At 35.7% G+C, this 23890-nt stretch overlaps 2 protein-coding genes across 2 annotated transcripts in view; both read right to left on the bottom strand.

Moving 5' to 3' along the window:
- Positions 1-1214: 1214 nt before the first annotated feature.
- Positions 1215-8928, bottom strand: LOC115890405 (CWF19-like protein 1 homolog). The gene is made up of 9 exons (XM_030910634.1): positions 8694-8928; positions 8272-8432; positions 8092-8196; positions 7814-8019; positions 7589-7754; positions 4770-4919; positions 1779-1991; positions 1370-1608; positions 1215-1226 (listed from the first exon to the last, which is right to left on the bottom strand). Exons 1-9 carry the CDS (start codon positions 8711-8713, stop codon positions 1215-1217), a joined length of 1272 nt encoding a protein of 423 aa, XP_030766494.1. The 5' UTR covers positions 8714-8928.
- A 282-nt stretch (positions 8929-9210) lies between these two features.
- The window catches only part of LOC115890442 (mucin-5AC-like), a 45907-nt gene continuing 31227 nt past the window's right edge, over positions 9211-23890 (bottom strand). Inside the window, exons 6-13 of the mRNA XM_030910670.1 lie at positions 23288-23878; positions 20327-20617; positions 19013-20035; positions 18357-18653; positions 16922-17689; positions 15814-16048; positions 15643-15755; positions 9211-9506 (exon numbers count right to left, since the gene is read on the bottom strand). Of these exons, the coding sequence (XP_030766530.1) occupies positions 9271-9506; positions 15643-15755; positions 15814-16048; positions 16922-17689; positions 18357-18653; positions 19013-20035; positions 20327-20617; positions 23288-23878 (3554 nt within the window). The 3' untranslated portion in view covers positions 9211-9270. The remainder of the gene's footprint in view (positions 9507-15642; positions 15756-15813; positions 16049-16921; positions 17690-18356; positions 18654-19012; positions 20036-20326; positions 20618-23287; positions 23879-23890) is intronic.

Here is a 23890-nt window from a genome sequence, read left to right as displayed (position 1 = left end):
AAATTCCTTTAGACCACGGGTTAACTCTCTCTATCAAACGGTATCGAAAATAGTCTAGACGTATCTTTCTCTCACTTGAAAAGTCGAATTTTCAGAAATCATTAACTATACCCACGTTTTCTAATTAATTTATCAACTAGTGAAGTGAGAATATCCATTACACTCAGCTACATTCCTAATGTAATCTCTTTTCTATTTCATATCTTTCGTTGGAAAGTGGGAAACTAAGTAATCTAAATGAACAAGAAATTTAAACTAGCCATTTTATGTTCAACACTATGATGTGATTCATTAGGAATATACCTGCGTGTGGTCGTATTTTCCTATAGATATCAAAATTCTTTAGCAATTATTCAAATTATTTCTAATAACTAATACATCTAGAAATGGTAATCTAAACAAAAGTTGTTCTCAATTTTGCATGAGTAAATTTAATGGAAAAAAACGATTATTTAATCTTAGAAATAAAATTATCTATGGTGTCTGAATGTGTGTCAAAACAGCATAAAAAATAACCGGCACATATTAATGTGAGTTTTTCTTCTAAATTTATTCTCGTTTCTTTGGTGTTAAGAAAATATTGGTAAAGTTCAGGGTATTAAAAATATCATCCACATACCTAAACCACACTTTAACTCTCCATTTAATAAAAAAATAATATACAGGGTTAATATACAAAAATTATTTTATATTTTAGAAAGTTTGGCGTTGAATATTGAACATCCTGTATGATTTACGATTACCATATTTATAGCAAAGTAAGAACAGACCATCTAAAGTAAATACCTCATATAGTTTTGATTTCAGAACAGTTCTTGTATTTTTAATAATTTTTTTAAGAAGGGCTGAAAAATATATATTTTTGATTTATTTTTTAATATCTCTCTAACTATCGAAACATATTTATTTCATATCTTAGGGTTATGTAAAGTACTCTGAAAGGATGCATAATATACAGGGTGTTCCATTTAAAAAAAATCATCCAGGTCCACTCACACTTTTTTGAGCCACCCTATAGAAGTTAAAATATTTTCCTGAAATACATCCTGGTACATACTTTAGGTTTGCACTTTAACAAAATTCTCAAGTTTTTTATTCTAGGAGCTACAGATGCCCGACGCACTATTGCCGGACCCCTGTATACTTAGTTTCTATAAGTTTTAAAATAAGAAATAGTTATTTTTTTATAGATTTTTTGAATGTGACGTTTTGTATTAATAGACGCCCTAAAATACTGTAAAAACCTAGCGCGTAAAAAAGTATATTTTTTACACGTAAAAAACAGTTTTTAGTCACCCATCCCTGAGTAAAAAAGATATTCCGTTCTTACTGGACCGACTGTATGTTTGTTGCACTTACGACAACTTACCATAAAAATCTCCTGCAATTCTCTAACTGCCTGTTTTGGTATTGGAATCGCTTGAAGTTGCATGTGAGAAGTTTTGTAGTTTCTTTCGAAAAACACCGGTACATTTTCATTTCTCGCATAAAACTTGCGTAAAGCCTTCTTAAATTTCGCCATCTCTTTTTGTATCTCCACCGTACAAGCCAAACTGCTCTGAAAGTGCGTTAGTGGACTTATCATAAAATGTTCTTCGACTATACCACCTGAAAAAAAGGGTTCTAAACATTTTCGCCCCATATTTTAAATAATTTTAGGCTTTTGCTACAGCAGCGCCATCTTAAGTCTTCCTTTTTTTATGACCATATTTAATGCATGAAGATATTTCCCCTGACCTCTACACTCCAGAATCTCTCTATAAGTAGAAATTGCTTACCTTTTGTTAAAGCCAGGTAGCAAAACTCTCCAATACTGATAACCAAATGCTTGTCGAAAGTAGGGCTGGCCAAACAAAACCAACACTTGTCCTGGTCGAATTCGATTCTCGCTTTCTTCTGTTTGCTTTTCTTCTTTTGGTCGTCCATCGGGGCATTCATGTCGTAAAAATACTGTTGATGACCGGGATTTTTCCGTTTTTTCGATTTAAATACTATAAAAATTAACAAAATTAAAATTTTAACCAATTTTCAACTCTAGATAGGGATGGGGAATTTCTCCTGGAATATCGATAATCAATAACTAATAATTTTAAGTGTCTATTTTAAGTTACTAGGGAGTTTTCGTTGCTTACAAATTGCAATTCCGGTTAACGCTAATTGACAACTTTGACATTTCAATTTCGATTATCGTATATCGTAACCGCTAGCTGCCGATATTTTACGGACGTTAGCCAAAGCCGTTAACATAGCGGTACGCATGCGCACTAGCGCAGTAGAAACACAACATTGAAAAATACAGATCTAACCTAACATCATTCTATTTTGTTTATGTTTTGATTATTTATTTTATCTGTGTTAAACTCGTTGGGAATTCTTAGTGCTTCAACTAATCGAGGAATGTCTTTTTTTTTTCAAAGCGGAAGTTAGCTTTGCACTCTTGGTCAAATAATATTTCTAGGTTGAACTCCCCATAAAGTTCTGCTCGATATTCGATGTTATTTTCAAACCCTTCCAACAGCATAGCATCCTCCAAATCCGATTTATCACTAGAGTCCAATAAAATTAAATTGTCCATCCTATATAGCGATACCCAATAAAGTCATATAAAGCACTTCCAAATCAAACAACAATACAAAAACCAAAAATCAAAACACTACGCTACGGGCTGTGCTTAGCTGTCAGTTTTCGGTTATCGTATCGTATGTCGGCTCCGAACCGATGAACCGAAAGTCCGAAAACTGTTTTTTTATCTGTCAAAATAGCGGTTATGGTTACGTATCCGTTAACCGTACCGTTGAATTTTTTTAAAGCAACGAAAATTCCCTACTATATTTTTAAATCTATTATTGAAAATTATCGATACCTATCGATAAGTATCGATAATTTTAGAGTACCATCTATCGATATATCGTCCCCTATCAATGTATTGACATCATCTTCAGAAGTATCTGTTATTGATATGTTTGTTGGTATATTTTTGTTTACCTTTTTAAAAATATGAATATTATGTTAAACATTTGAGAATTAATGTATAAAATAAGGTCTATTATATTTCAGTTTTCCTCTTTGAATAAGAAGACTAAGGAAGGAGCATAATGCTATCCATGTATTCATGCATGGTGGGCGGAAAAAGCACTCTAGGGTGGGAATCCTTGACAGTTCTGTTTGACGATTCATTTGACATATTTGAATTTGATTTAAATTTTGTGGATTTGTCAGTCTTTACGGAGCTTATTTTATGTTATTTATTATGTATTCTACTACTGATAGTTGTATAATGGTAGTAAATCTTGTGGCAGAACTTAAATTAACAGTGACACTATCGCGATTTATCGAAAAAGACTCTAAAATAGTTGGTTGTGTAGCGTGCGGTAGATCTCGGCAAAAATTGAGTGAAATAATGGAACAACTTTTCGCTAGCAAGTGACTATAGAATATACATACGTGTAGTAAACCGATCATTTATGAAATTCACTTAAATTAATTAAATTATATATTTTTCTTGCATTTTAGCTTTTATTTACTACTTGTCAAAGATCAGATGTCAAAGAATTTTGATACGTTAATTTGACTTACCAGCTTCAGTAGCGTATCGGATGTTTGTGTTAACAAATACTTATTATAACTTATCTATTTTTATTAGAAATTATATATTTTTATAACAATTTTAATAACTACCAACATTTATTCACAACGTAAAATAAAATAACAAATTATTTAGTCTACCCCACGTCTACCCTACATCATAGTTTTACATTTTTTAAATAAAATTAGAACGGCACTGATAAACCGGAATTTAAGTCGGCCATATTTGAGGCCCATCGCGGTGTACCTAAGATTTTTGATATGCTCCTTCCTTAGTCTTCTTATTCAAAGGTTTTCCTTAACATTTTTATATTTACATTAGAGATGATATTTTTTCCAATATAGAGATAACTATCGATAGTTATCGACATATCAAATAACGTACACGACTTCAAAATTATTGATACATTGATATATCGATACCTATAACGATATATCGTCACCTATCGATATATTGACCGCATTTCCAGAAGTATCTATCTGTTATTGATAACTATCGATATATCGAAAATTACTTTTGTGGGTATATTTTTATTTATCTTTTTAAAAAATCTAATTATAGTTGACCATTTCAAAATTATTATACCGGGTGCGTTTCAAAAGCGGCTCACCCCTATAACTTTTTTATTTTTTCAGTTAAAAAAAACGAGATTTGTTATGTTAGTATATGATAAATTAGGATTGATAGACGTATTCAATTGTTTTCGGTAACTTCCTGTCTCACCGGAAATGACTACAACTTTTGATTTTTAAATTGCACCTTTGGTATTTTTTTACTTTATTGGACAGAAAATAACACTCTGAATAGAATGACATTTCATATGTCAACTTTTGACATTTTTGCATACAATTTATTTGAAATTATAACATGCGGTTCGTAACAAAAATTTGACTCAAATGTGTGTGGTATCAAATTATTCTTCTTGAAAAAGGAGAGAAAAAGGCTCCTTCATTGTAAATTAGTATTTTTAGCCATGGCACTCTAGATTGCAATTTAAAATACGATTTTTTATTAAGCAAAAATGTCAAAAGTTGACATATGATATCTATATCGATAGTTGTAATTAATAACTATCGATAATTACCGACATATTGATAGGTGAATTGCGATAACTTATCGACAGGTAAAATCCATTATCGCCCATCCCTACTTATAGATACAGATAATTTATTATTCAAGTTACTTTTTCCTTCTAAATCGAAGAAATTAAATGGACAAGGCGTCTCGTCGGTTGTTTTCTGAAGTAATTCGGCAATTTTCATCTTTTCCATTGGTGTCAAATTTAAAGCATACAACCATTTGTCTTTTTTAGGATTACCTACTCTTGCCAAACCTAAAAATGCACATTAATCTTAATTAGTGTATTGAAATGCTGGATTTTTTTTTGTTTGAGAACGTTCCCTGATAACGAACGAGAATAGGGTTACCAGATGTCCGGATTAATCCGGACATGTTAAGAAATGTTGCATGTATTAGTTTTAATAAAATTAGTTACTTAAAAAATCGTCGTTAGATTCAGCAGTATAAATTCATTATTTTACTTCGTATGTTTTAAGTTTTGAAAGTTATAAATGTATTTTTTTTAAACGCCACAGAAGTATTAATTTTTGCGACGTGATTGACAACAAAGAATAGAGAACAACGGCATACGGTCGAATCGGCCTACAAACACGTAAACGTTTACGTACACATGCGCATTTCTTATATTTTCTATTTTTTATACACGTAAAAGATTCTTTACGTCTACGTATACGTGCCAGGAGCGGCCGACTCGACCGTATGCCGTTTTTCTCTAATATACGTGAAATATACCTAGCTAGAAAAAGAATGGACTCTGCTATACTGAAAAATGGTCCTACAGAAGTGGCGCCATCTACTGAGTAGGGCTTGTTTTAAATGGATCAAAGCGCGGGCTTTTTAAATGAGCGTATTTATTGAATTTTACTCTAAAATAATTAAATTTGATTATTAAATCTTATTTTTTACACAAATTCAACAATACTAGTCACAAGTATCGTTGTGATGTGTAAAAAATAAGATTTAACAGTATAATTTATACAATTATTAAATAAAATTAAAGCGAAACATGTGTAAATATTATTTATTATTTAAAGTTTTTATTTATAAGTCTAATATTTAAACATCGTTTATTATAATAAAACAAGACACGTAATACGCCCAAAGTTTTGTAAATAGAGTAAATATAAATAGGTACTTAAATAATGGCAAAAATAAAAGACTTACATTATATTTTTAGAGCCACAAACAAAAGGAATTGTCTAATTAAAACACATACCTATTTATAATAGTTTGAAAAACGTTTTGATAATTACAAAACATCCTCCTTTAGAACTTTTTCTTTAATGGCCATAAGCGGGAGTAAAAGCCCAACCGCCCGAACAAACACTAGAGGCGCCACCGGTCATAAAATGGTGTAAAAATTGCGAAAATTTAATCATCTAATTTTGACACAAGGGGTCGCGCTTAACTTTTTCAATTTTAATTCAATATTCATTGTTTTCAAACTATATTATTAGACTTTGTTGTATTTTGTGAATGTATAAATGTTTTCTTAGTATAAAGTTGCATTATAGTAATTTAAATTATATTACATACATATTTACGATTCAAATATTATGACATTTATGTCAGTTGCCGTCTAAAATGTCATCTTGATAACAAAAAGTTAGCTATTGTCAAAAGTAGTTAAAATCATGTTAAAATATTAAAATTTACAAGTTCTAATTAGATATTTTATATTACTTCAACAACAAACACATAATAGTACAGCATAATGTTGATAAACAGGTCTAAAACAAAAAGTGCCGTTATATTTTTCGTTGTAAGCCACGGAAGTTTCAGTGATTTTAGTGTTGTCGGATATTTTTATTTGTGAAATAGAAATATTGCGTTTGGATTGCAAAACTAAAAGTGGAAGTTTTATTGCAATGTAAGTAAGCGTTTGTCCATTTTATATTTTACTTTTTTTATACCTACGACAAATATACATACATATATTGAAAATTTATAATTCGTTTTATTTGAAAAATGTTAGAAAACAAGCTTGTAATCCTGTAATTAACATGATTGTTATGTAATGTACTCCATTTAAATGTAATATATTACTTTACAATTAAAAAAATGTAAATTTAAAAAATATATTAAAAATATATACAGGCATTAATTGAAATTTTTTGAGTGCGAACAAACACGAGAGGCGCTTTATTATTTACTTTTATTTCTTAACATGATAGACGAAGTTCTAAAGGGGGATGTTTTGTGTTGAAAATCATTTGATAATATTATGATTGGCGCTATGACAACGACAATATTTTTTGAGAATTTGACAATAGTATGACAATGGCCGTTGGAAACTATGGAAACTACAAAAAAATTCTGATTTAACGCCATCTGGCAATAATTAGTAGCAACTTCTTAACCTAAAAATTAATTGCACTACCACCTAGCGTCTGAGGCTGGAATTATTTTATTTGAAATTTCCGTGGAAACGGTGGAACCGCTTTTGCTATTTCACTTTCCCGCCCCGATTGACAACGCAAAAACGTCATTTTAACGCCTAGGCATAAATCACTTTTACGCCCAGAAAAGTAAGAAAATATATTCTTAAACTGACATAAAATGTCAAATTCAACAAGCGTAACAATAGTTTCTCGATATATAATTACTTACAAGGTAGTTTTTAAATCTCTTTATATTATTTGGGACGTTTCAAATTGTATAAAAAATTATTTGTGTCCTTTCAAAAAAAATAGCATGTTCTATTCGGAGTAAAAATTACTTTTTGTGCCTCGCCTGTATTGTCAAACTTACAGCCTCACCACAAAAGTAGGTATCATTTTTACTCCTAATAAAATATACCATTTTTGGCTCTTATATCGCTAAAAAATTATGACGTCCGCATTTTGCCCGGATTTTTTGGGAAAGCTTGCCCGGGCTGGACTATGGAAAGACAAAAATATTAAAATCTTTTACACATAATACCTATAAATCTTGTCGCTATTTCCATATCATTATCACTTAAATTTGGACATCTAAATGGGGCTCTCTCATAATATATACCCTCCAAAGCACTGATAACATATCTCGGTTTCAGTTTCATACATAAATAACTCAGCAATTCTGACTGCTGAGTGACATCCAATTTATCCTAAAAAAAAACATTTTTATGCATTTTTTCTTTATGTAAATTGATTAATAGTAACATACTTTTTGTTCTACAATATCAGCAGGCCATTGTGACGTTAACAAAATATCAACTCCTTTAAAAGATGGATTCCCTTTTAAAGCAATATCACAAAGTTCAGAGATATCTGATTCGTTATAAGTCCATGGACCATTTTCATTTGAACTTGCTATTCCACTAATATATGCAATTTTTAGTCCTTTACTATCAGTAAAAATGCCTCTTTTACCTGTGAAAAACAATGTTCTATTATACTAAACTAAAACTTTACTAAATAAAAATAATTACTTCTATAACATACCTAAATAATATACATTTGTACTTAACTCATTGTGTAAATCATCGTTTGGATATAAATCTATATGGTCTTGCTTATTTGGACCCAATATATATGTTGCAACTGGGGCTAGAAGTAATAATATGTAAAATAGTAATTAAAAAAGCTGCACTACAGGTAAAGATAGAAATAGAAAATACAAACCTTTCTTGTCACCAATCCTATAAGGTCCGAACTCTTTATTGTTGATGCCAAAAAAATTACCAACACAGAGAAGCAAGTCAAATGGTCCAGATTTCTTGTTGATTGTATCAACCCTTTTAAATAATGCATCAAACTTTCCTTCAGCATCTCCACACAACAATCTAACAAATTAAAAGGAATAGTTATTTGTGGAAATTGGCATACAAAAATTAAATTTTGAAAAGGATATGACAAGATTTTTGTATACAAATGTGACATAAAAAATGACAGAAAAAGTGCGGTTGTTATTTTGATCACAAACGGTAAAGTAACGGGATTATTAATTAATAAAATACGTGTAACTTTTCGATAGTAATTAGTTAGTGGTTTTTGTGTAGTTAGAACAACCAGAATCCTCCAAAATGGTGAGTTAATTTACTTACATTTTAACTTTGTCGGCCATCCTATGTACGTTTTTATAATTACGAATATCTTGATATTACACGTCACTTATGTTTACGATTGATAAAATTGTGTTATTTTCTTTTTGTATTTCTATTTACATGATATATTTTTACAAGTACATTAACAGAAACGTTTAAAATCATTAAAAATTGAGTTTACTTATTTTATAAACAAAAAGTGAGGTTATTTTGGAGGTCACGTCATGACCACAGAAGATAATAGTCGCGAAACTTGATAATGTGGCAAATTTAGGTTGTTTACTCTATGGTAGCGTTAAAGTTAAGCTTCTCACCCAAAGATGTCTCGAGATATGTAAAAAAATCGAGTAAAGTCCCCACATACATACATATACAGGGTGGCTTAGAGTGGTTTGCCAGAGTCAAAATTGTTTTTGACTAATACAATTTTGCTTTTTCTGTGTTCATCTAGCCTAAGGGTGGTCAAACAAAAATCCTGAACAAAAAGAGATACTTTTTTTTATTAAATATTCAAATTTTATTTATTACACACGAATAATTTAATTACAATAATTATATTAATTACCAGATAAACAAATTACAATGTACAAGGGTGTATGCAAGTAATCTTTCTATACTGACAGTAGCTCCCATTGAAAATATAGTTGGACGGACAAAACAGGGAATGCTTTTCTTTGCAATAGTAAAATTTTTCGCAGCTGTAATTGTCTATGGCTATGTTATCTATACATCTTCCTTTCAACTTTGGGCATGTGGCTACCACGTCGCAACTCTGGGTTTTTGGATTAAATTTTGTCGGAAAAATATATTTTTCTAAAACATAATATAATCGATAAATAGTATACAGGGTGTTTCAGTATTCTGGGGACATAGAAGTACTACATATTTTGGAATTAAAATTAAAGCGATGATACGATACATATTTTGAGTGAACCAATGACAAAAAATAGGGGCATATTTTTCAGACCTAATGGCCCCTCATGTAAAATAGATGTAGATTGTATATACAGGGTGGCGCACCTCATTCGCCTCGGTTGATTATACGAAAACGGAAAGATGTAGAAACCAAATATTTTATGGGTGTATGTGGGAAGGCAATGTGCATAATTTAAAATTATTTTGAAATGTACAGGATGTGTCAGAACTAAGATCCATACCAGAGTTACATTTTTTCTTATGGAACACTCGGTATTTTATTTCATTTTTGGATTCATGGACATAAAATAAGGCATTTATTATAAGGGTTTAATATGTTTAAAAGTTTTTGTTTTTGAGATATTTAAAGGTATTTAAATATGCAGACTATAATAAAAAAGTTTGTCAACACCCTGTACATTACTTTTCAGAGTTAATTCTTGTGCTGACTTTTATGCCAAAGAAATAAACTTTACTATAAAATTTGATTCCTTTCTTAAATGTATACATGTTATTTTTATTTAATTTACCTTCAATAAGGTTAATAAATATTTATTATTTCACCAAGAAAAATGAAGCAGTATCTGCTGGCGGAAGGAATGGATATATGTTACTAGTGTAGCAGTTTTATTTTGTGAGGACAATGGGCTCTTTCACAAAAAATTATATACCCAATTTAAGGATAAAATCTGAAATAGAAGACTATTTTCAGTATATTTATCCAAAAAAAATAGTTCCATGACATCGAAACTTTGTGCGCCAGCCAACAACTGGCAACATTGCGATTTGATTTGACCAGCACCACCTCAACTCAAGGCCAATCAACATGATATGGGCAAGGCAAATATGGCGACGAAGGCAGCGCATTATTAAATTGTTTACCTTTAACCTGAAAAGCTGGTAGTGGTTTCTCGTTCCGATTGCATACCATAAATAATTAATTATCTCTAGTTTGTTGTGCTTCTGCAACACGTTTGTTTAGTTCTTAGTGTTCAGTGCATGGTGTGATCAGAAAATTGTGATAAAATAACAGTGTAATAAAAATCCAAACCAGACATTCCACATAGAGAACTTCAAACTTTTGTGCTTGTCGTACTCCTCTATTATTAATTATTTTAAGGTAAGAACTAGAAGTATTTATCAAGATATTACACCTAAATGAGTCGTCCAGTCTGCATAGTACTTTATAATGGTTACTTACAATAATCAAAAGATAGGTATTAAAGGGTAGGTATTAACATTTTATTGTAGCATACCTTTTACATGTTCTGTTCCAAATTGTCACGAGAATTATAGAGGGGGTCCCAAGGTTTCTGCTTTTATATTCCTCAAAAATTACGAGTTTCGTAAAAAATGGTTGACAGCTATTGAAAGAGATAATTTCACTCCTACTGGTAGTTCTCGGGTAAGAAGTGCATTAAATATGCCTCAAAAAGGTCAAAGGCCAAAGCATCTGTTACCCTAGTGAGGATGTAGTTATGGCTACTGCTTACACTTACCTTACTATAAGTAAAATATTGGGAGAATAGTCAAGCTTTTTACATCAAAAGATCACAGAAAGATATTGACAACATTCACATTTGAAAATATAAATGGCCTGGATGTAAGTCTTTTTTTTAGATTGCACAATTGCCCCTCACATACGTCAGAATTTATTATTAGATCCATCTTGTTCAGAATATCCAATATTTTATTGAAGAACTATGAAAAAAAAAAGAAATGACGTTATAAAAAGGTATTTAGTTTTTTTTCTATATAAAATCTTGAAACACATATTATATTTTTTAGTTATCCTCACCTATTATAGTTTAAATTTATTCCCATTTGTGTAATGCTGCAAAATATAGAAAAAATATTCCATATTTTTTGACCCAAGGCAGTGTAGTTTATAATTCCAAGAGCATTTACCAAGGCTTTTACTAAGACAAGTAACTTCCTATACTGTCCATAAGAGTATATATTTATCAAACGTGCAGTAAATTCTAAACTGTGGTAGGTAAGTGTTTGCAATTGAATATTTAGTTTATATTGCTATTTTCTGTTATATATTTCTGGTTATTTCTTTTTCCGATGATTTTGAACACCCTATATATGCTACCTCAAGTTTGAATATTTACACACTAGTACACTACCTACCTATTTTCTGAGAAAGCAGACCTTTTTATAAAAAGTAACTAACTGATGTTTTCATAAAAGTAATAATACAAAAAATTCCATACTTATGTGGAGAGCTTTAGACTCCCTGTATATTATAAAAATTAGTGAAATATTACGTAATCTAACCCGACATTTGTGTGAAAAATGTCGATTTGGAAATAAAACAGGTTTTAAAATACGCGCCAAATAAAGCACTTCTAACTCCGCCATATTGGAAAAGGTTGAATGGCCTTGTGTGGAGGTGGTGGTGGGTCAGTATGGTGGCCCGGCCGTGTTGCCGCTTTTCAACATGCGTGACGTATTAAAAATAAAGTGCGGCTTTTTATACTGGGCTTTTTTGTTTTTATTTATTTTCTTAAGAACGACTTCAAATTTTTCGAAAGTGAGATAGCAGAAAATTCTAGAATTAATTGCTTTATTTAATAATAATAGCTCCCGTATATAGTGTTTGAGTAGCAAGGCACAACTTGCCATGCTAGAGCCGTTCGGTATACAAGGAAGGTAATGTGGCTAGCACTACGCTTCAACCGCCTATTATTACCCCAGGATTGTGAATCCCAAGTACTCATTTAAGGCTGAGTCGACCTAGGTACCCAAACTATTTTTATTTTAATAAAAATAGTCGGCTGATGAAATGTCGGGTGTGGGAATCGAACCCACACCTTGAGATTGGGGCACTAATTGCTTTATTTAATTATGCTAATTCCAAAATATAGTGAAAGACCCCATTGCTTGTTGGCCTGAAGAGTTTATGCTCAAAGATATCCAAATAGGAATTTTCATGACAAGCGTTCCTTTGAAAAACTACTTTTCCTATTTCGCAATAGAGTGGTATATGAAAAACCTATTAGGCAGAAACCTGTCGTTGGAAGTGAAGAAAATGAGTTTGCCTTAATTGGTTCTCTATAGAAAATCTAATATATCTACAAATCATCGTAATATAAACGAAATAACTACTTCTTTATTTTTCTTGATAAAATAATAAATACTTATTTATTTAAATTATTGTAGGTAAATTTAAATAAAGTCCATAAACTCTTGTCGATTTTAAAAATAGCTACTAACTGTCACCAACAAATTGCCATGGCGACACCGGCCAACTTGATTGCCCTTTTATTGAAATCGCTTTTTATTCAAAATCTGAGCCAGATAGGTATAGGAAACCCTAATATAGTTTGAAAGAGCATTTAAATCTGCTTCGATAAACTTGAAGAAATATAGGGTGTTCTATTTGAAATAACAAAGTTTTTATGTAAAATAAATATATAAAATAGACCAGCAATTTTTGATATCCCTGTATACATTTAAGGAAGCAATACAATTTTTTAGTAAAGTTTATTTCTCTGGCTTCAAAGGCAGCACAAGAATTAACTCTGAAAAGTAATGTACAGGGTGTTGACAAACATTTTTATTATAGCATGCATATTTAAATATTTTTAAATTACTCAAAAACCAAAGCTTTTAAATATATTAAATCCTTATTTTATGCCCAAGAATCCAAAAATGAAGTAAAATACCGGGCGTTCTATAAGAAAAGATAAAACTTTGGTATGGATCTTAGTTCTGACACACCCTGTACATTTGAAAATAATTTTAAATTATGCACATTGCCTCTCTACATATACCCATATTTTTTTTTCTACATCTTTCCGTTTTCTTATAATCAACCGAGGCGAATGAGGTGCGCCACCCTGTATATGAGGGGGGAAGGTAAGAAAAAAACGCCTAAAATAATATATTGAGAAACAATCAAAATGAATAAAGGTTTAACATACCCTACATGAATTTAACAAAAACGAAATTCACTCAATTAATAATTTCAGGACGTAGTCAAAATTTTCTAAATAATATAACTGATAAACACACCTTAAAACTCATATTTGACAAATAATGATGACGTAACGTTGAACGATCTTTTAACAGACCAGTAGTAGTTCTATGTCCCTGTATACAGGGTGTCCCAGAAATAAGTGCAAGTACACGCACACCGGAAAAATCTAGGGATATAATTTTATTAAAGTTAAAAATAAATGTTTTGAATAAACAACCAGATATTTGTAGGCCGATTCTTTCTACTTCGATTGAAACGAAGTAGTCACACTAGTTATTTCTAAATTTGGGATATTTGCAGAAGTGTTTATGCATTTTTTGTCAAATGTATAAAATGCGCCTAGCATCAATTGTTCGAATTTAACCTGTACTGGCTATGTTTTTTATGACTGGCCAGAATTCATTCAAATAACTCTGTTTAGTATTAAACGACATTATGGAGCGTAGACATCTTAACAGAGACGAAATTCTAAGGGCCATGGGTATGCTCGAAGCTGGAATGCGCCAAATCGACGTAGCTAGAGCATTAAATACAACGCAAAGTGTAATATCGCGATTAAGTGCACGCTACCCTGAAAGTGGTGATGTTGCTGAAAGGCACACAGGGCTCGCATCGCATTACTACCCCTCAGCAAGATCAGTTTTTACAATTCAATGCTCGACGCCGACCGACTCTTACCTCACCAGAGCTTAGTTTAATTCTCCAGAAAACACATAATGTAACCGTTAGTCCTGACATTGTTCGCAATAGATTAAGAGAGGTCAACTTAAGAAGCAGACGCCCCTGGAGAGCTCAACCCTTAACGAGAGGAAATCGAGAGGTACGATATTTGTGGGCTCAAGATCATGTTCAGTGGTCGAATGAACAATGGACCAATGTTCTCTTCACTAATGAGTCACGCTTTGGAATTCATCCGGATTCGAGAAGGCTTAGGGTATGGAGAGAACCGGGAAATCTTATTCGGTTGGATCATGTTCAGGAAGTGCACCCTTATCAAGGTGGAACAGTTATGGTCTGGGGAGGAGTCCAGTTAGGCCGAAAAACTGATCTCGTTTTTCTTGAAAAGTTTCTAACAGGAATCACATATCGTGATTTAATTCTTGAGCCTGTCGTGTTACCATATGCCAATGATTTTGGGAGAAACTTCATTCTCATGCATGACAATGCACGGCCTCATTCAGCCAGAGTGGTAAGTGAGTTTATCAATGCTCATCAATTAAACATCTTACCCTGGCCGGCACAATCTCCTGACCTCAACCCCATCGAGCACGTATGGAACGCGGCCCAAAGAAGAATTTTGAGAATGGGTATGCCTCGTGAAACTCGTAGGGATCTGGTTCGGGCCGTGAATGCGGCGTGGCAGGCTGTACCTCAAGAAGAGATCGACAACCTGATCAGGAGCATGGAGAGACGATGTTGGGCTGTAATGAACAGTAGAGGAGGCCATACCCTTTATTAAGTAAAAATGGTTTTATCTTTTTTTTATAAAGTATGTGTATTTTTTTAGTTCAATAAAAATCAAGGTAAATTTGAAAAATTCGGTAAATTTCGCATTTTTATTTCCAATACGTCCTGTAAACTAGTTGTTTATTTTAATTTTATATCAGAAATGCAAATAATAAAATTACTGACGATGGCTGGATAAAATTGTAATATCCCTAGACTTTTCCGGTGTGTGTATTTTAAGGGGAGTTAGTTCTGGTCAAAAGAAACATATTTTCTCTTTACCATTTTTTAAAATAAATTGAAAATAACCGAGCTATTTAACTTTAAATTGAAAATTTTAAAAAAATAATGGCAACCTTTTGAGATTCACTGACGCTATCCGGCTATTAAAGACATTTCAGGTGAATAAACAAGTGGCACTAAAAAGTTTTTTAAAATTCACCGGAAAATGTCAAGAAAAATATAAAATTTCAAAATTGTTTTTTCCCAAGAAAACTTTATAGATGTGTTTCTAGGATCAAAATATATTACCAGTTAAAATACTTGCACTTATTTCTGAGACACCTTGTATAATAAGTTAGGAATAATTATTATAATTACTTGAGCACTCTTTGATTTCGAGCTTGTATTTGTTGGTGTTTTCGATTTGTGTACAATGGTAATACTTTGAACAATCATCTGGAACAGGATATTTACCAGGACCTGTACAGTACCTGTAAGAAGAATTGTTAAAGATTATAATATGGTACTTTAGTAATATCTTGAACTTACGCTCTTTGTTCATATTTCAAATTGAAGTATCCTAGACTCGAATCGCTATAAGTACATTCTGGTACGTTTTCGGGATAATCGCAACTTCTCTTTTCTGCGTTGAACTTCAGACATTTCCTACAACTCTCTATCGAGACCACCAGGTACTTTTTACATGTGTCACTGTACACGCATGTGTAATAATCAGTACACGAATCATTCATACGGAAAGGGCCCTCTGATGGACAAGGAAGATCTACGGAAATAATAAACACAATTTAAACATAAATACCAGACTCTCTATTCATTTACAGGGTGAGTCAACGAAAGAGTAAAGTCCATTATCTCATTTGTTTAGAGGTTTACAAAAAAAAATGTTAAATATAAAAGTTATAGGGAAGGTTAAGATACATATTTTAAAATTATTATGGAGTACACAGGGTGCCTCAAAAAAGTGTGGAAATAGCTTTATATATATGTTATTATACCATATTTTTTAAATGCAACACCATATTTTTTATTTTATTTTTAGATTTACTGTAAAATTCTATAACTTTTTAGTATATAATGTTAAATATAATATTATAATTTTTTCTGATAGATTTCTTTACAAAATCCTTCAACTTTTAAAAGGTATATTAGTGTAGCATTTAAAAAATTTCAGATTTTTTAATTTTAAGTAGTTGAAATATACAAATATATTTTGAACATCCTGTAGCATGTACCCCCAAACTAAGATATCTTTAAATATATATTTTCCTTCATTTCTATAACACTCTCCTACCAAATTTTTGTAGTCCACTTTCAGAAACGACAATAACTGACAATTTTTAACCACACTGAAATCTATTATTTGTTTAAATAAATTCTAAAAAAATAGTAAAACTATTAATTTTAGGTATATAACACCATAAATAAAAAGTTCCAAAAATCCAGTAATAAAATAAAAATTGAGATACTTTAAATACTATCCATATCCTGTTTTTATTGAATGATTGATAATATTAAGAAATAATATTAAGGTAGTATTATGTGTCTACTAGAAAGATATGTTGTACTATCACTGTCATTGCACACGACAAACGTAAATTCGCGGTAGAATACGATTTAATAATAAATTTTAGCATACCCATTATGGAAAAACAGCTTTGTATTGACACAATGGTATCTTTCGTAGTGGTTTCTATATTGTGCGTTGTTTGAGATTCCGTAACTGCCAGTGGGGGTACCAGTGTTGAACTACTGCTTTCTACTGTAGTAAGATGGGAAGACGCTTCTCGTTTCTCGGTTACTGGTGTTGTACTAACGCCTTCTTCACTTATTCCTGTTACTTTTTCGGAGGGTTCGCCTGGCAGCCCGGTTAGTTTAGTTGTTGTACTAGCGCCTTGTTCACTTGTTATTCCAGTGGTTTCTGTGGATAAGCTTGGATACCCGCTCACTTGCGTCGTACTAGTGCCTTCTTCAGTTGTTGTTCTAATTGTTACTGGTGATATGCTTGAATGCCCACTTGCTGGCGTCGTACTAGTGTCTTCTTCAGTTGTTCTAATTGTTACTGGTGATACGCTTGAATGCCCGCTTGCTGGCGTCGTACTAGTGCCTTCTTCAGTTGTTCTAATAGTTACTGGTGATACGCTTGAATGCCCGCTTGCTGGCGCCGTACTAGTGCCTTCTTCTTCAGTTGTTCTAATTGTTATTGGTGATACGCTTGAATGCCCGCTTGCTGGCGTCGTACTAGTGCCTTCTTCTTGAGTTGCCGTTCTAATTGTTACTGGTGATACGCTTGATTGCCCGCTTGCTGGCGTCGTACTAGTGCCTTCTTCTTGAGTTGTCGTTCTAATTGTTACTGGTGATACGCTTGAATCGTCGGTGCTTGCTATCGTCGTACTAGTACTAGTGCCTTCTTCTTGAGTTGTCGTTCTAATTGTTACTGGTGATACGCTTGAATGCCCGCTTGCTGGTGTCGTACTAGTGCCTTCTTCTTCAGTTGTTCTAATTGTTACTGGTGATACGCTTGAATGCCCGCTTGCTGGCGTCGTACTAGTGCCTTCTTCTTCAGTTGTTCTAATTGTTACTGGTGATACGGCTTGAATGCCCGCTTGCTGGCGTCGTACTAGATGCCTTCTTCTTGTGTTGTCGTTCTAATTGTTACTGGTGATACACTTGAATGCCCGCTTGCTGGCGTCGTACTAGTGCCTTCTTCTTGAGTTGTCGTTCCTAATTGTTACTGGTGATACGCTTGAATGCCCGCGCTTGCTGGCGTCGTACTAGTGCCTTCTTCTTCCAGTTGTTCTAATTGTTACTGGTGATACAGCTTGAATGCCCGCTTGCTGGCGTTGTACTAGTGCCTTCTTCTTCAGTTGTTCTAATTGTTACTGGTGATACGCTTGAATGCCCGCTTGCTGGCGTCGTACTAGTGCCTTCTTCTTCAGTTGTTCTAATTGTTACTGGTGATACGCTTGAATGCCCGCTTGCTGGCGTCGTACTAGTGCCTTCTTCTTGTGTTGTCGTTCTAATTGTTACTGGTGATACACTTGAATGTCCGCTTGCTGGCGTCGTACTAGTGCCTTCTTCTTGAGTTGTCGTTCTAATTGTTACTGGTGATACGCTTGAATGCCCGCTTGCTGGCGTCGTACTAGTGCCTTCTTCTTCAGTTGTTCTAATTGTTACTGGTGATACGCTTGAATGCCCGCTTGCTGGCGTTGTACTAGTGCCTTCTTCTTCAGTTGTTCTAATTGTTACTGGTGATACGCTTGAATGCCCGCTTGCTGGCGTCGTACTAGTGCCTTCTTCTTGTGTTGTCGTTCTAATTGTTACTGGTGATACACTTGAATGCCCGCTTGCTGGCGTCGTACTAGTGCCTTCTTCTTGAGTTGTCGTTCTAATTGTTACTGGTGATACGCTTGAATGCCCGCTTTGCTGGCGTCATTACTAGTGCCTTCTTCTTCAGTTGTTCTAATTGTTACTGGTGATACGCTTGAATGCCCGCTTGCTGGCGTTGTACTAGTGCCTTCTTCTTCAGTTGTTCTAATTGTTACTGGTGATACGCTTGAATGCCCGCTTGCTGGCGTCGTACTAGTGCCTTCTTCTTCAGTTGTTCTAATTGTTACTGGTGATACGCTTGAATGCCCGCTTGCTGGCGTCGTACTAGTGCCTTCTTCAGTTGTTCTAATTGCTACTGGTGATACGCTTGAACGCCCGCTTGCTGGCGTCGTACTAGTGCCTTCTTCAGTTGTTCTAATTGTTATTGGTGATACGCTTGAATGCCCGCTTGCTGGCGTTGTACTAGTGCCTTCTTCTTCAGTTGTTCTAATTGTTACTGGTGATACGCTTGAATGCCCGCTTGCTGGCGTTGTACTAGTGCCTTCTTCTTCAGTTGTTCTAATTGTTACTGGTGATATGCTTGAATGCCCGCTTGCTGGCGTGGTACTAGTGCCTTCTTCAGTTGTTGTTCTAATTGTTACTGGTGATATGCTTGAATGCCCACTTGCTGGCGTCGTACTAGTGTCTTCTTCAGTTGTTCTAATTGTTACTGGTGATACGCTTGAATGCCCGCTTGCTGGCGTCGTACTAGTGCCTTCTTCAGTTGTTCTAATTGTTATTGGTGATACGCTTGAATGCCCGCTTGCTGGCGTCGTACTAGTGCCTTCTTCTTGAGTTGCCGTTCTAATTGTTACTGGTGATACGCTTGATTGCCCGCTTGCTGGCGTCGTACTAGTGCCTTCTTCTTGAGTTGTCGTTCTAATTGTTACTGGTGATACGCTTGAATCGTCGGTGCTTGCTATCGTCGTACTAGTACTAGTGCCTTCTTCTTGAGTTGTCGTTCTAATTGTTACTGGTGATACGCTTGAATGCCCGCTTGCTGGTGTCGTACTAGTGCCTTCTTCTTCAGTTGTTCTAATTGTTACTGGTGATACGCTTGAATGCCCGCTTGCTGGCGTCGTACTAGTGCCTTCTTCTTCAGTTGTTCTAATTGTTACTGGTGATACGCTTGAATGCCCGCTTGCTGGCGTCGTACTAGTGCCTTCTTCTTGTGTTGTCGTTCTAATTGTTACTGGTGATACACTTGAATGCCCGCTTGCTGGCGTCGTACTAGTGCCTTCTTCTTGAGTTGTCGTTCTAATTGTTACTGGTGATACGCTTGAATGCCCGCTTGCTGGCGTCGTACTAGTGCCTTCTTTTTCAGTTGTTCTAATTGTTACTGGTGATACGCTTGAATGCCCGCTTGCTGGCGTCGTACTAGTGCCTTCTTCTTCAGTTGTTCTAATTGCTACTGGTGATACGCTTGAATGCCCGCTTGCTGGCGTCGTACTAGTGTCTTCTTCAGTTGTTCTAATTGTTACTGGTGATACGCTTGAATGCCCACTTGCTGGCGTCGTACTAGTGCCTTCTTCAGTTGTTCTAATAGTTACTGGTGATACGCTTGAATGCCCGCTTGCTGGCGTCGCACTAGTGCCTTCTTCTTCAGTTGTTCTAATTGTTATAGGTGATACGCTTGAATCGTCGGTGCTTGGTATCGTCGTACTAGTACTAGTGCCTTCTTCTTGAGTTGTTCTAATTGTTATTGGTGATACGCTTGAATGCCCGCTTGCTGGCGTCGTACTAGTGCCTTCTTCTTGAGTTGCCGTTCTAATTGTTACTGGTGATACGCTTGAATGCCCGCTTGCTGGTGTCGTACTAGTGCCTTCTTCAGTTGTTCTAATTGTTACTGGTGATATGCTTGAATGACCGCTTGCTGTCGTTGTACTAGTGCCTTCTTCTTGAGTTGCCGTTCTAATTGTTACTGGTGATACGCTTGAATGCCCGCTTGCTGGCGTCGTACTAGTGCCTTCTTCTTGAGTTGTTCTAATTGTTACTGGTGATACGCTTGAATCGTCGGTGCTTGGTATCGTCGTACTAGTACTAGTGCCTTCTTCTTGAGTTGCCGTTCTAATTGTTACTGGTGATACGCTTGAATGCCCGCTTGCTGGTGTCGTACTAGTGCCTTCTTCAGTTGTTCTAATTGTTACTGGTGATATGCTTGAATGACCGCTTGCTGTCGTTGTACTAGTGCCTTCTTCTTGAGTTGCCGTTCTAATTGTTACTGGTGATACGCTTGAATGCCCACTTGCTGGCGTTGTACTAGTGCCTTCTTCTTCAGTTGTTCTAATTGTTACTGGTGATACGCTTGAATGCCCGCTTGCTGGCGTCGTACTAGTGTCTTCTTCAGTTGTTCTAATCGTTACTGGTGATACGCTTGAATGCCCGCTTGCTGGCGTCGTACTAGTGCTTTCTTCTTCAGTAGTTCTAATTGTTACTGGTGATACGCTTGAATGCCCGCTTGCTGGTGTCGTACTAGTGCCTTCTTCTTCAGTTGTTGTTCTAATTGTTACTGGTGATATGCTTGAATGACCGCTTGCTGTCGTTGTACTAGTGCCTTCTTCTTGAGTTGCCGTTCTAATTGTTACTGGTGATACGCTTGAATGCCCGCTTGCTGGCGTCGTACTAGTGCTTTCTTCTTCAGTAGTTCTAATTGTTACTGGTGATACGCTTGAATGCCCGCTTGCTGGCGTCGTACTAGTGTCTTCTTCAGTTGTTCTAATTGTTACTGGTGATACGCTTGAATGCCCGCTTGCTGGCGTCGTACTAGTGTCTTCTTCAGTTGTTCTAATCGTTACTGGTGATACGCTTGAATGCCCGCTTGCTGGCGTCGTACTAGTGCTTTCTTCTTCAGTAGTTCTAATTGTTACTGGTGATACGCTTGAATGCCCACTTGCTGGCGTCGTACTAGTGCCTTCTTTTTCAGTTGTTCTAATTGTTACTGGTGATACGCTTGAATGCCCGCTTGCTGGCGTCGTACTAGTGCCTTCTTCTTGTGTTGTTGTTCTAATTATTACTGGTGATACGCTTGAATGCCCGCTTGTTGGCGTCGTACTAGTGCCTTCTTCTTGTGTTGTCGTTCTAATTGTTACTGGTGATACGCTTGAATGCCCGCTTGCTGGCGTCGTACTAGTGCCTTCTTCTTCAGTTGTTCTAATTGTTACTGGTGATACGCTTGAATGACCGCTTGCTGGCGTCGTACTAGTGCCTTCTTCTTCAGTTGTTCTAATTGTTACTGGTGATACGCTTGAATGCCCGCTTGCTGGCGTCGTACTAGTGCCTTCTTCTTCAGTTGGTCTAATTGTTACTGGTGATACGCTTGAATGCCCGCTTGCTGGCGTGGTACTAGTGCCTTCTTCAGTTGTTCTAATTGTTACTGGTGATAAGCTTGAATGCCCGCTTGCTGGCGTGGTACTAGTGCCCTCTTCAGTTGTTCTAATTGTTACTGGTGATACGCTTGAATGCCCGCTTGCTGGCGTCGTACTAGTGCCTTCTTCTTCAGTTGTTCTAATTGTTACTGGTGATACGCTTGAATGCCCGCTTGCTGGCGTTGTACTAGTGCCTTCTTCTTCAGTTGTTCTAATTGTTACTGGTGATATGCTTGAATGCCCGCTTGCTGGCGTGGTACTAGTGCCTTCTTCAGTTGTTCTAATTGTTACTGGTGATAAGCTTGAATGCCCGCTTGCTGGCGTGGTACTAGTGCCCTCTTCAGTTGTTCTAATTGTTACTGGTGATACGCTTGAATGCCCGCTTGCTGGCGTCGTACTAGTGCCTTCTTCTTCAGTTGTTCTAATTGTTACTGGTGATACGCTTGAATGCCCGCTTGCTGGCGTTGTAATAGTGCCTTCTTCTTCAGTTGTTCTAATTGTTACTGGTGATATGCTTGAATGCCCGCTTGCTGGCGTTGTACTAATGCCTTCTTCTTGAGTTGTTCTAATTGTTACTGGTGATATGCTTGAATGCCCGCTTGCTGGTGTCGTACTAGTGCCTTCTTCTTCAGTTGTTGTTCTAATTGTTACAGGTGATATGCTTGAATGCCCACTTGCTGGCGTCGTACTAGTGCCTTCTTTTTCAGTTGATCTAATTGTTACTGATGATACGCTTGAATGCCCGCTTGCTGGCGTCGTACTAGTGCCTTCTTCTTCAGTTGTTCTAATTGTTACTGGTGATACGCTTGAATACCCGCTTGCTGGCGTCGTACTAGTGCCTTCTTCTTGAGTTGCCGTTCTAATTGTTACTGGTGATACGCTTGAATGCCCGCTTGCTGGCGTCGTTCTGGTGCCTTCTTCTTCAGTTGTTCTAATTGTTACTGGTGATACGCTTGAATGCCCGCTTGCTGGCGTTATACTAGTGCGTTCTTCTGCAGTTGTTCTAACTGTTACTGGTGATACGCTTGAATGCCCGCTTGCTGGCGTTGTACTAGTGCCTTCTTCTTCAGTTGTTCTAATTGTTACTGGTGATATGCTTGAATGCCCGCTTGCTAGCGTGGTACTAGTGCCTTCTTCAGTTGTTCTAATTGTTACTGGTGATACGCTTGAATGCCCGCTTGCTGGTGTCGTACTAGTGCCTTCTTCTTCAGTTGTTCTAATTGTTACTGGTGATCCGCTTGAATGCCCATTTGCTGGCGTTGTACTAGTGCCTTCTTCTTGAGTTGTCGTTCTAATTGTTACTGGTGATACGCTTGAATGCCCGCTTGCTGGCGTCGTACTAGTGCCTTCTTCTTGAGTTGTCGTTCTAATTGTTACTGGTGATACGCTTGAATGCCCGCTTGCTGGTGTCGTACTAGTGCCTTCTACTTCAGTTGTCCTAATTGTTACTGGTGATACGCTTGAATGCCCGCTTGCTGGCGTCGTACTAATGCCTTCTTCTTCAGTTGTTCTAATTGTTACTGGTGATACGCTTGAATGCCCGCTTGCTGGCGTCGTACTGGTGCCTTCTTTTTCAGTTGTTCTAATTGTTACTGGTGATACGCTTGAATGCCCGTTTGCTGGCGTTGTACTAGTGCCTTCTTCTTCAGTTGTCCTAATTGTTACTGGTGATACGCTTGAATGCCCGCTTGCTGGCGTTGTACTAGTGCCTTCTTCTTCAGTTGTTCTAATTGTTACTGGTGATACGCTTGAATGCCCGCTTGCTGGCGTTGTACTAGTGCCTTCTTCTTCAGTTGTTCTAATTGTTACTGGTGATATGCTTGAATGCCCGCTTGCTGGCGTGGTACTAGTGCCTTCTTCAGTTGTTCTAATTG

Source organism: Sitophilus oryzae, unplaced genomic scaffold (genome assembly GCF_002938485.1).
Source record: "Sitophilus oryzae breed Bouriz unplaced genomic scaffold, Soryzae_2.0 scaffold_864_pilon_pilon, whole genome shotgun sequence".
Classification (NCBI taxonomy): domain Eukaryota; kingdom Metazoa; phylum Arthropoda; class Insecta; order Coleoptera; family Curculionidae; genus Sitophilus; species Sitophilus oryzae.
Note: the sequence above shows the minus strand (reverse complement) of the source record. Positions and strands in the feature narration are given on the sequence as shown.

Bases quoted from the DNA above. Each gene is read 5' to 3' on its own strand.
- LOC115890405 (XM_030910634.1), bottom strand. From the start codon at position 8,713: ATGGCCGACAAAGTTAAAAT. The intron at 8,020-8,091 runs GTATGTTATAGA...TGTTTTTCACAG, and splicing joins TACAAATGTATATTATTTAG to GTAAAAGAGGCATTTTTACT. The intron at 1,992-4,769 runs GTAACTTGAATA...TAATTTTTATAG, and splicing joins CTTCGATTTAGAAGGAAAAA to TATTTAAATCGAAAAAACGG.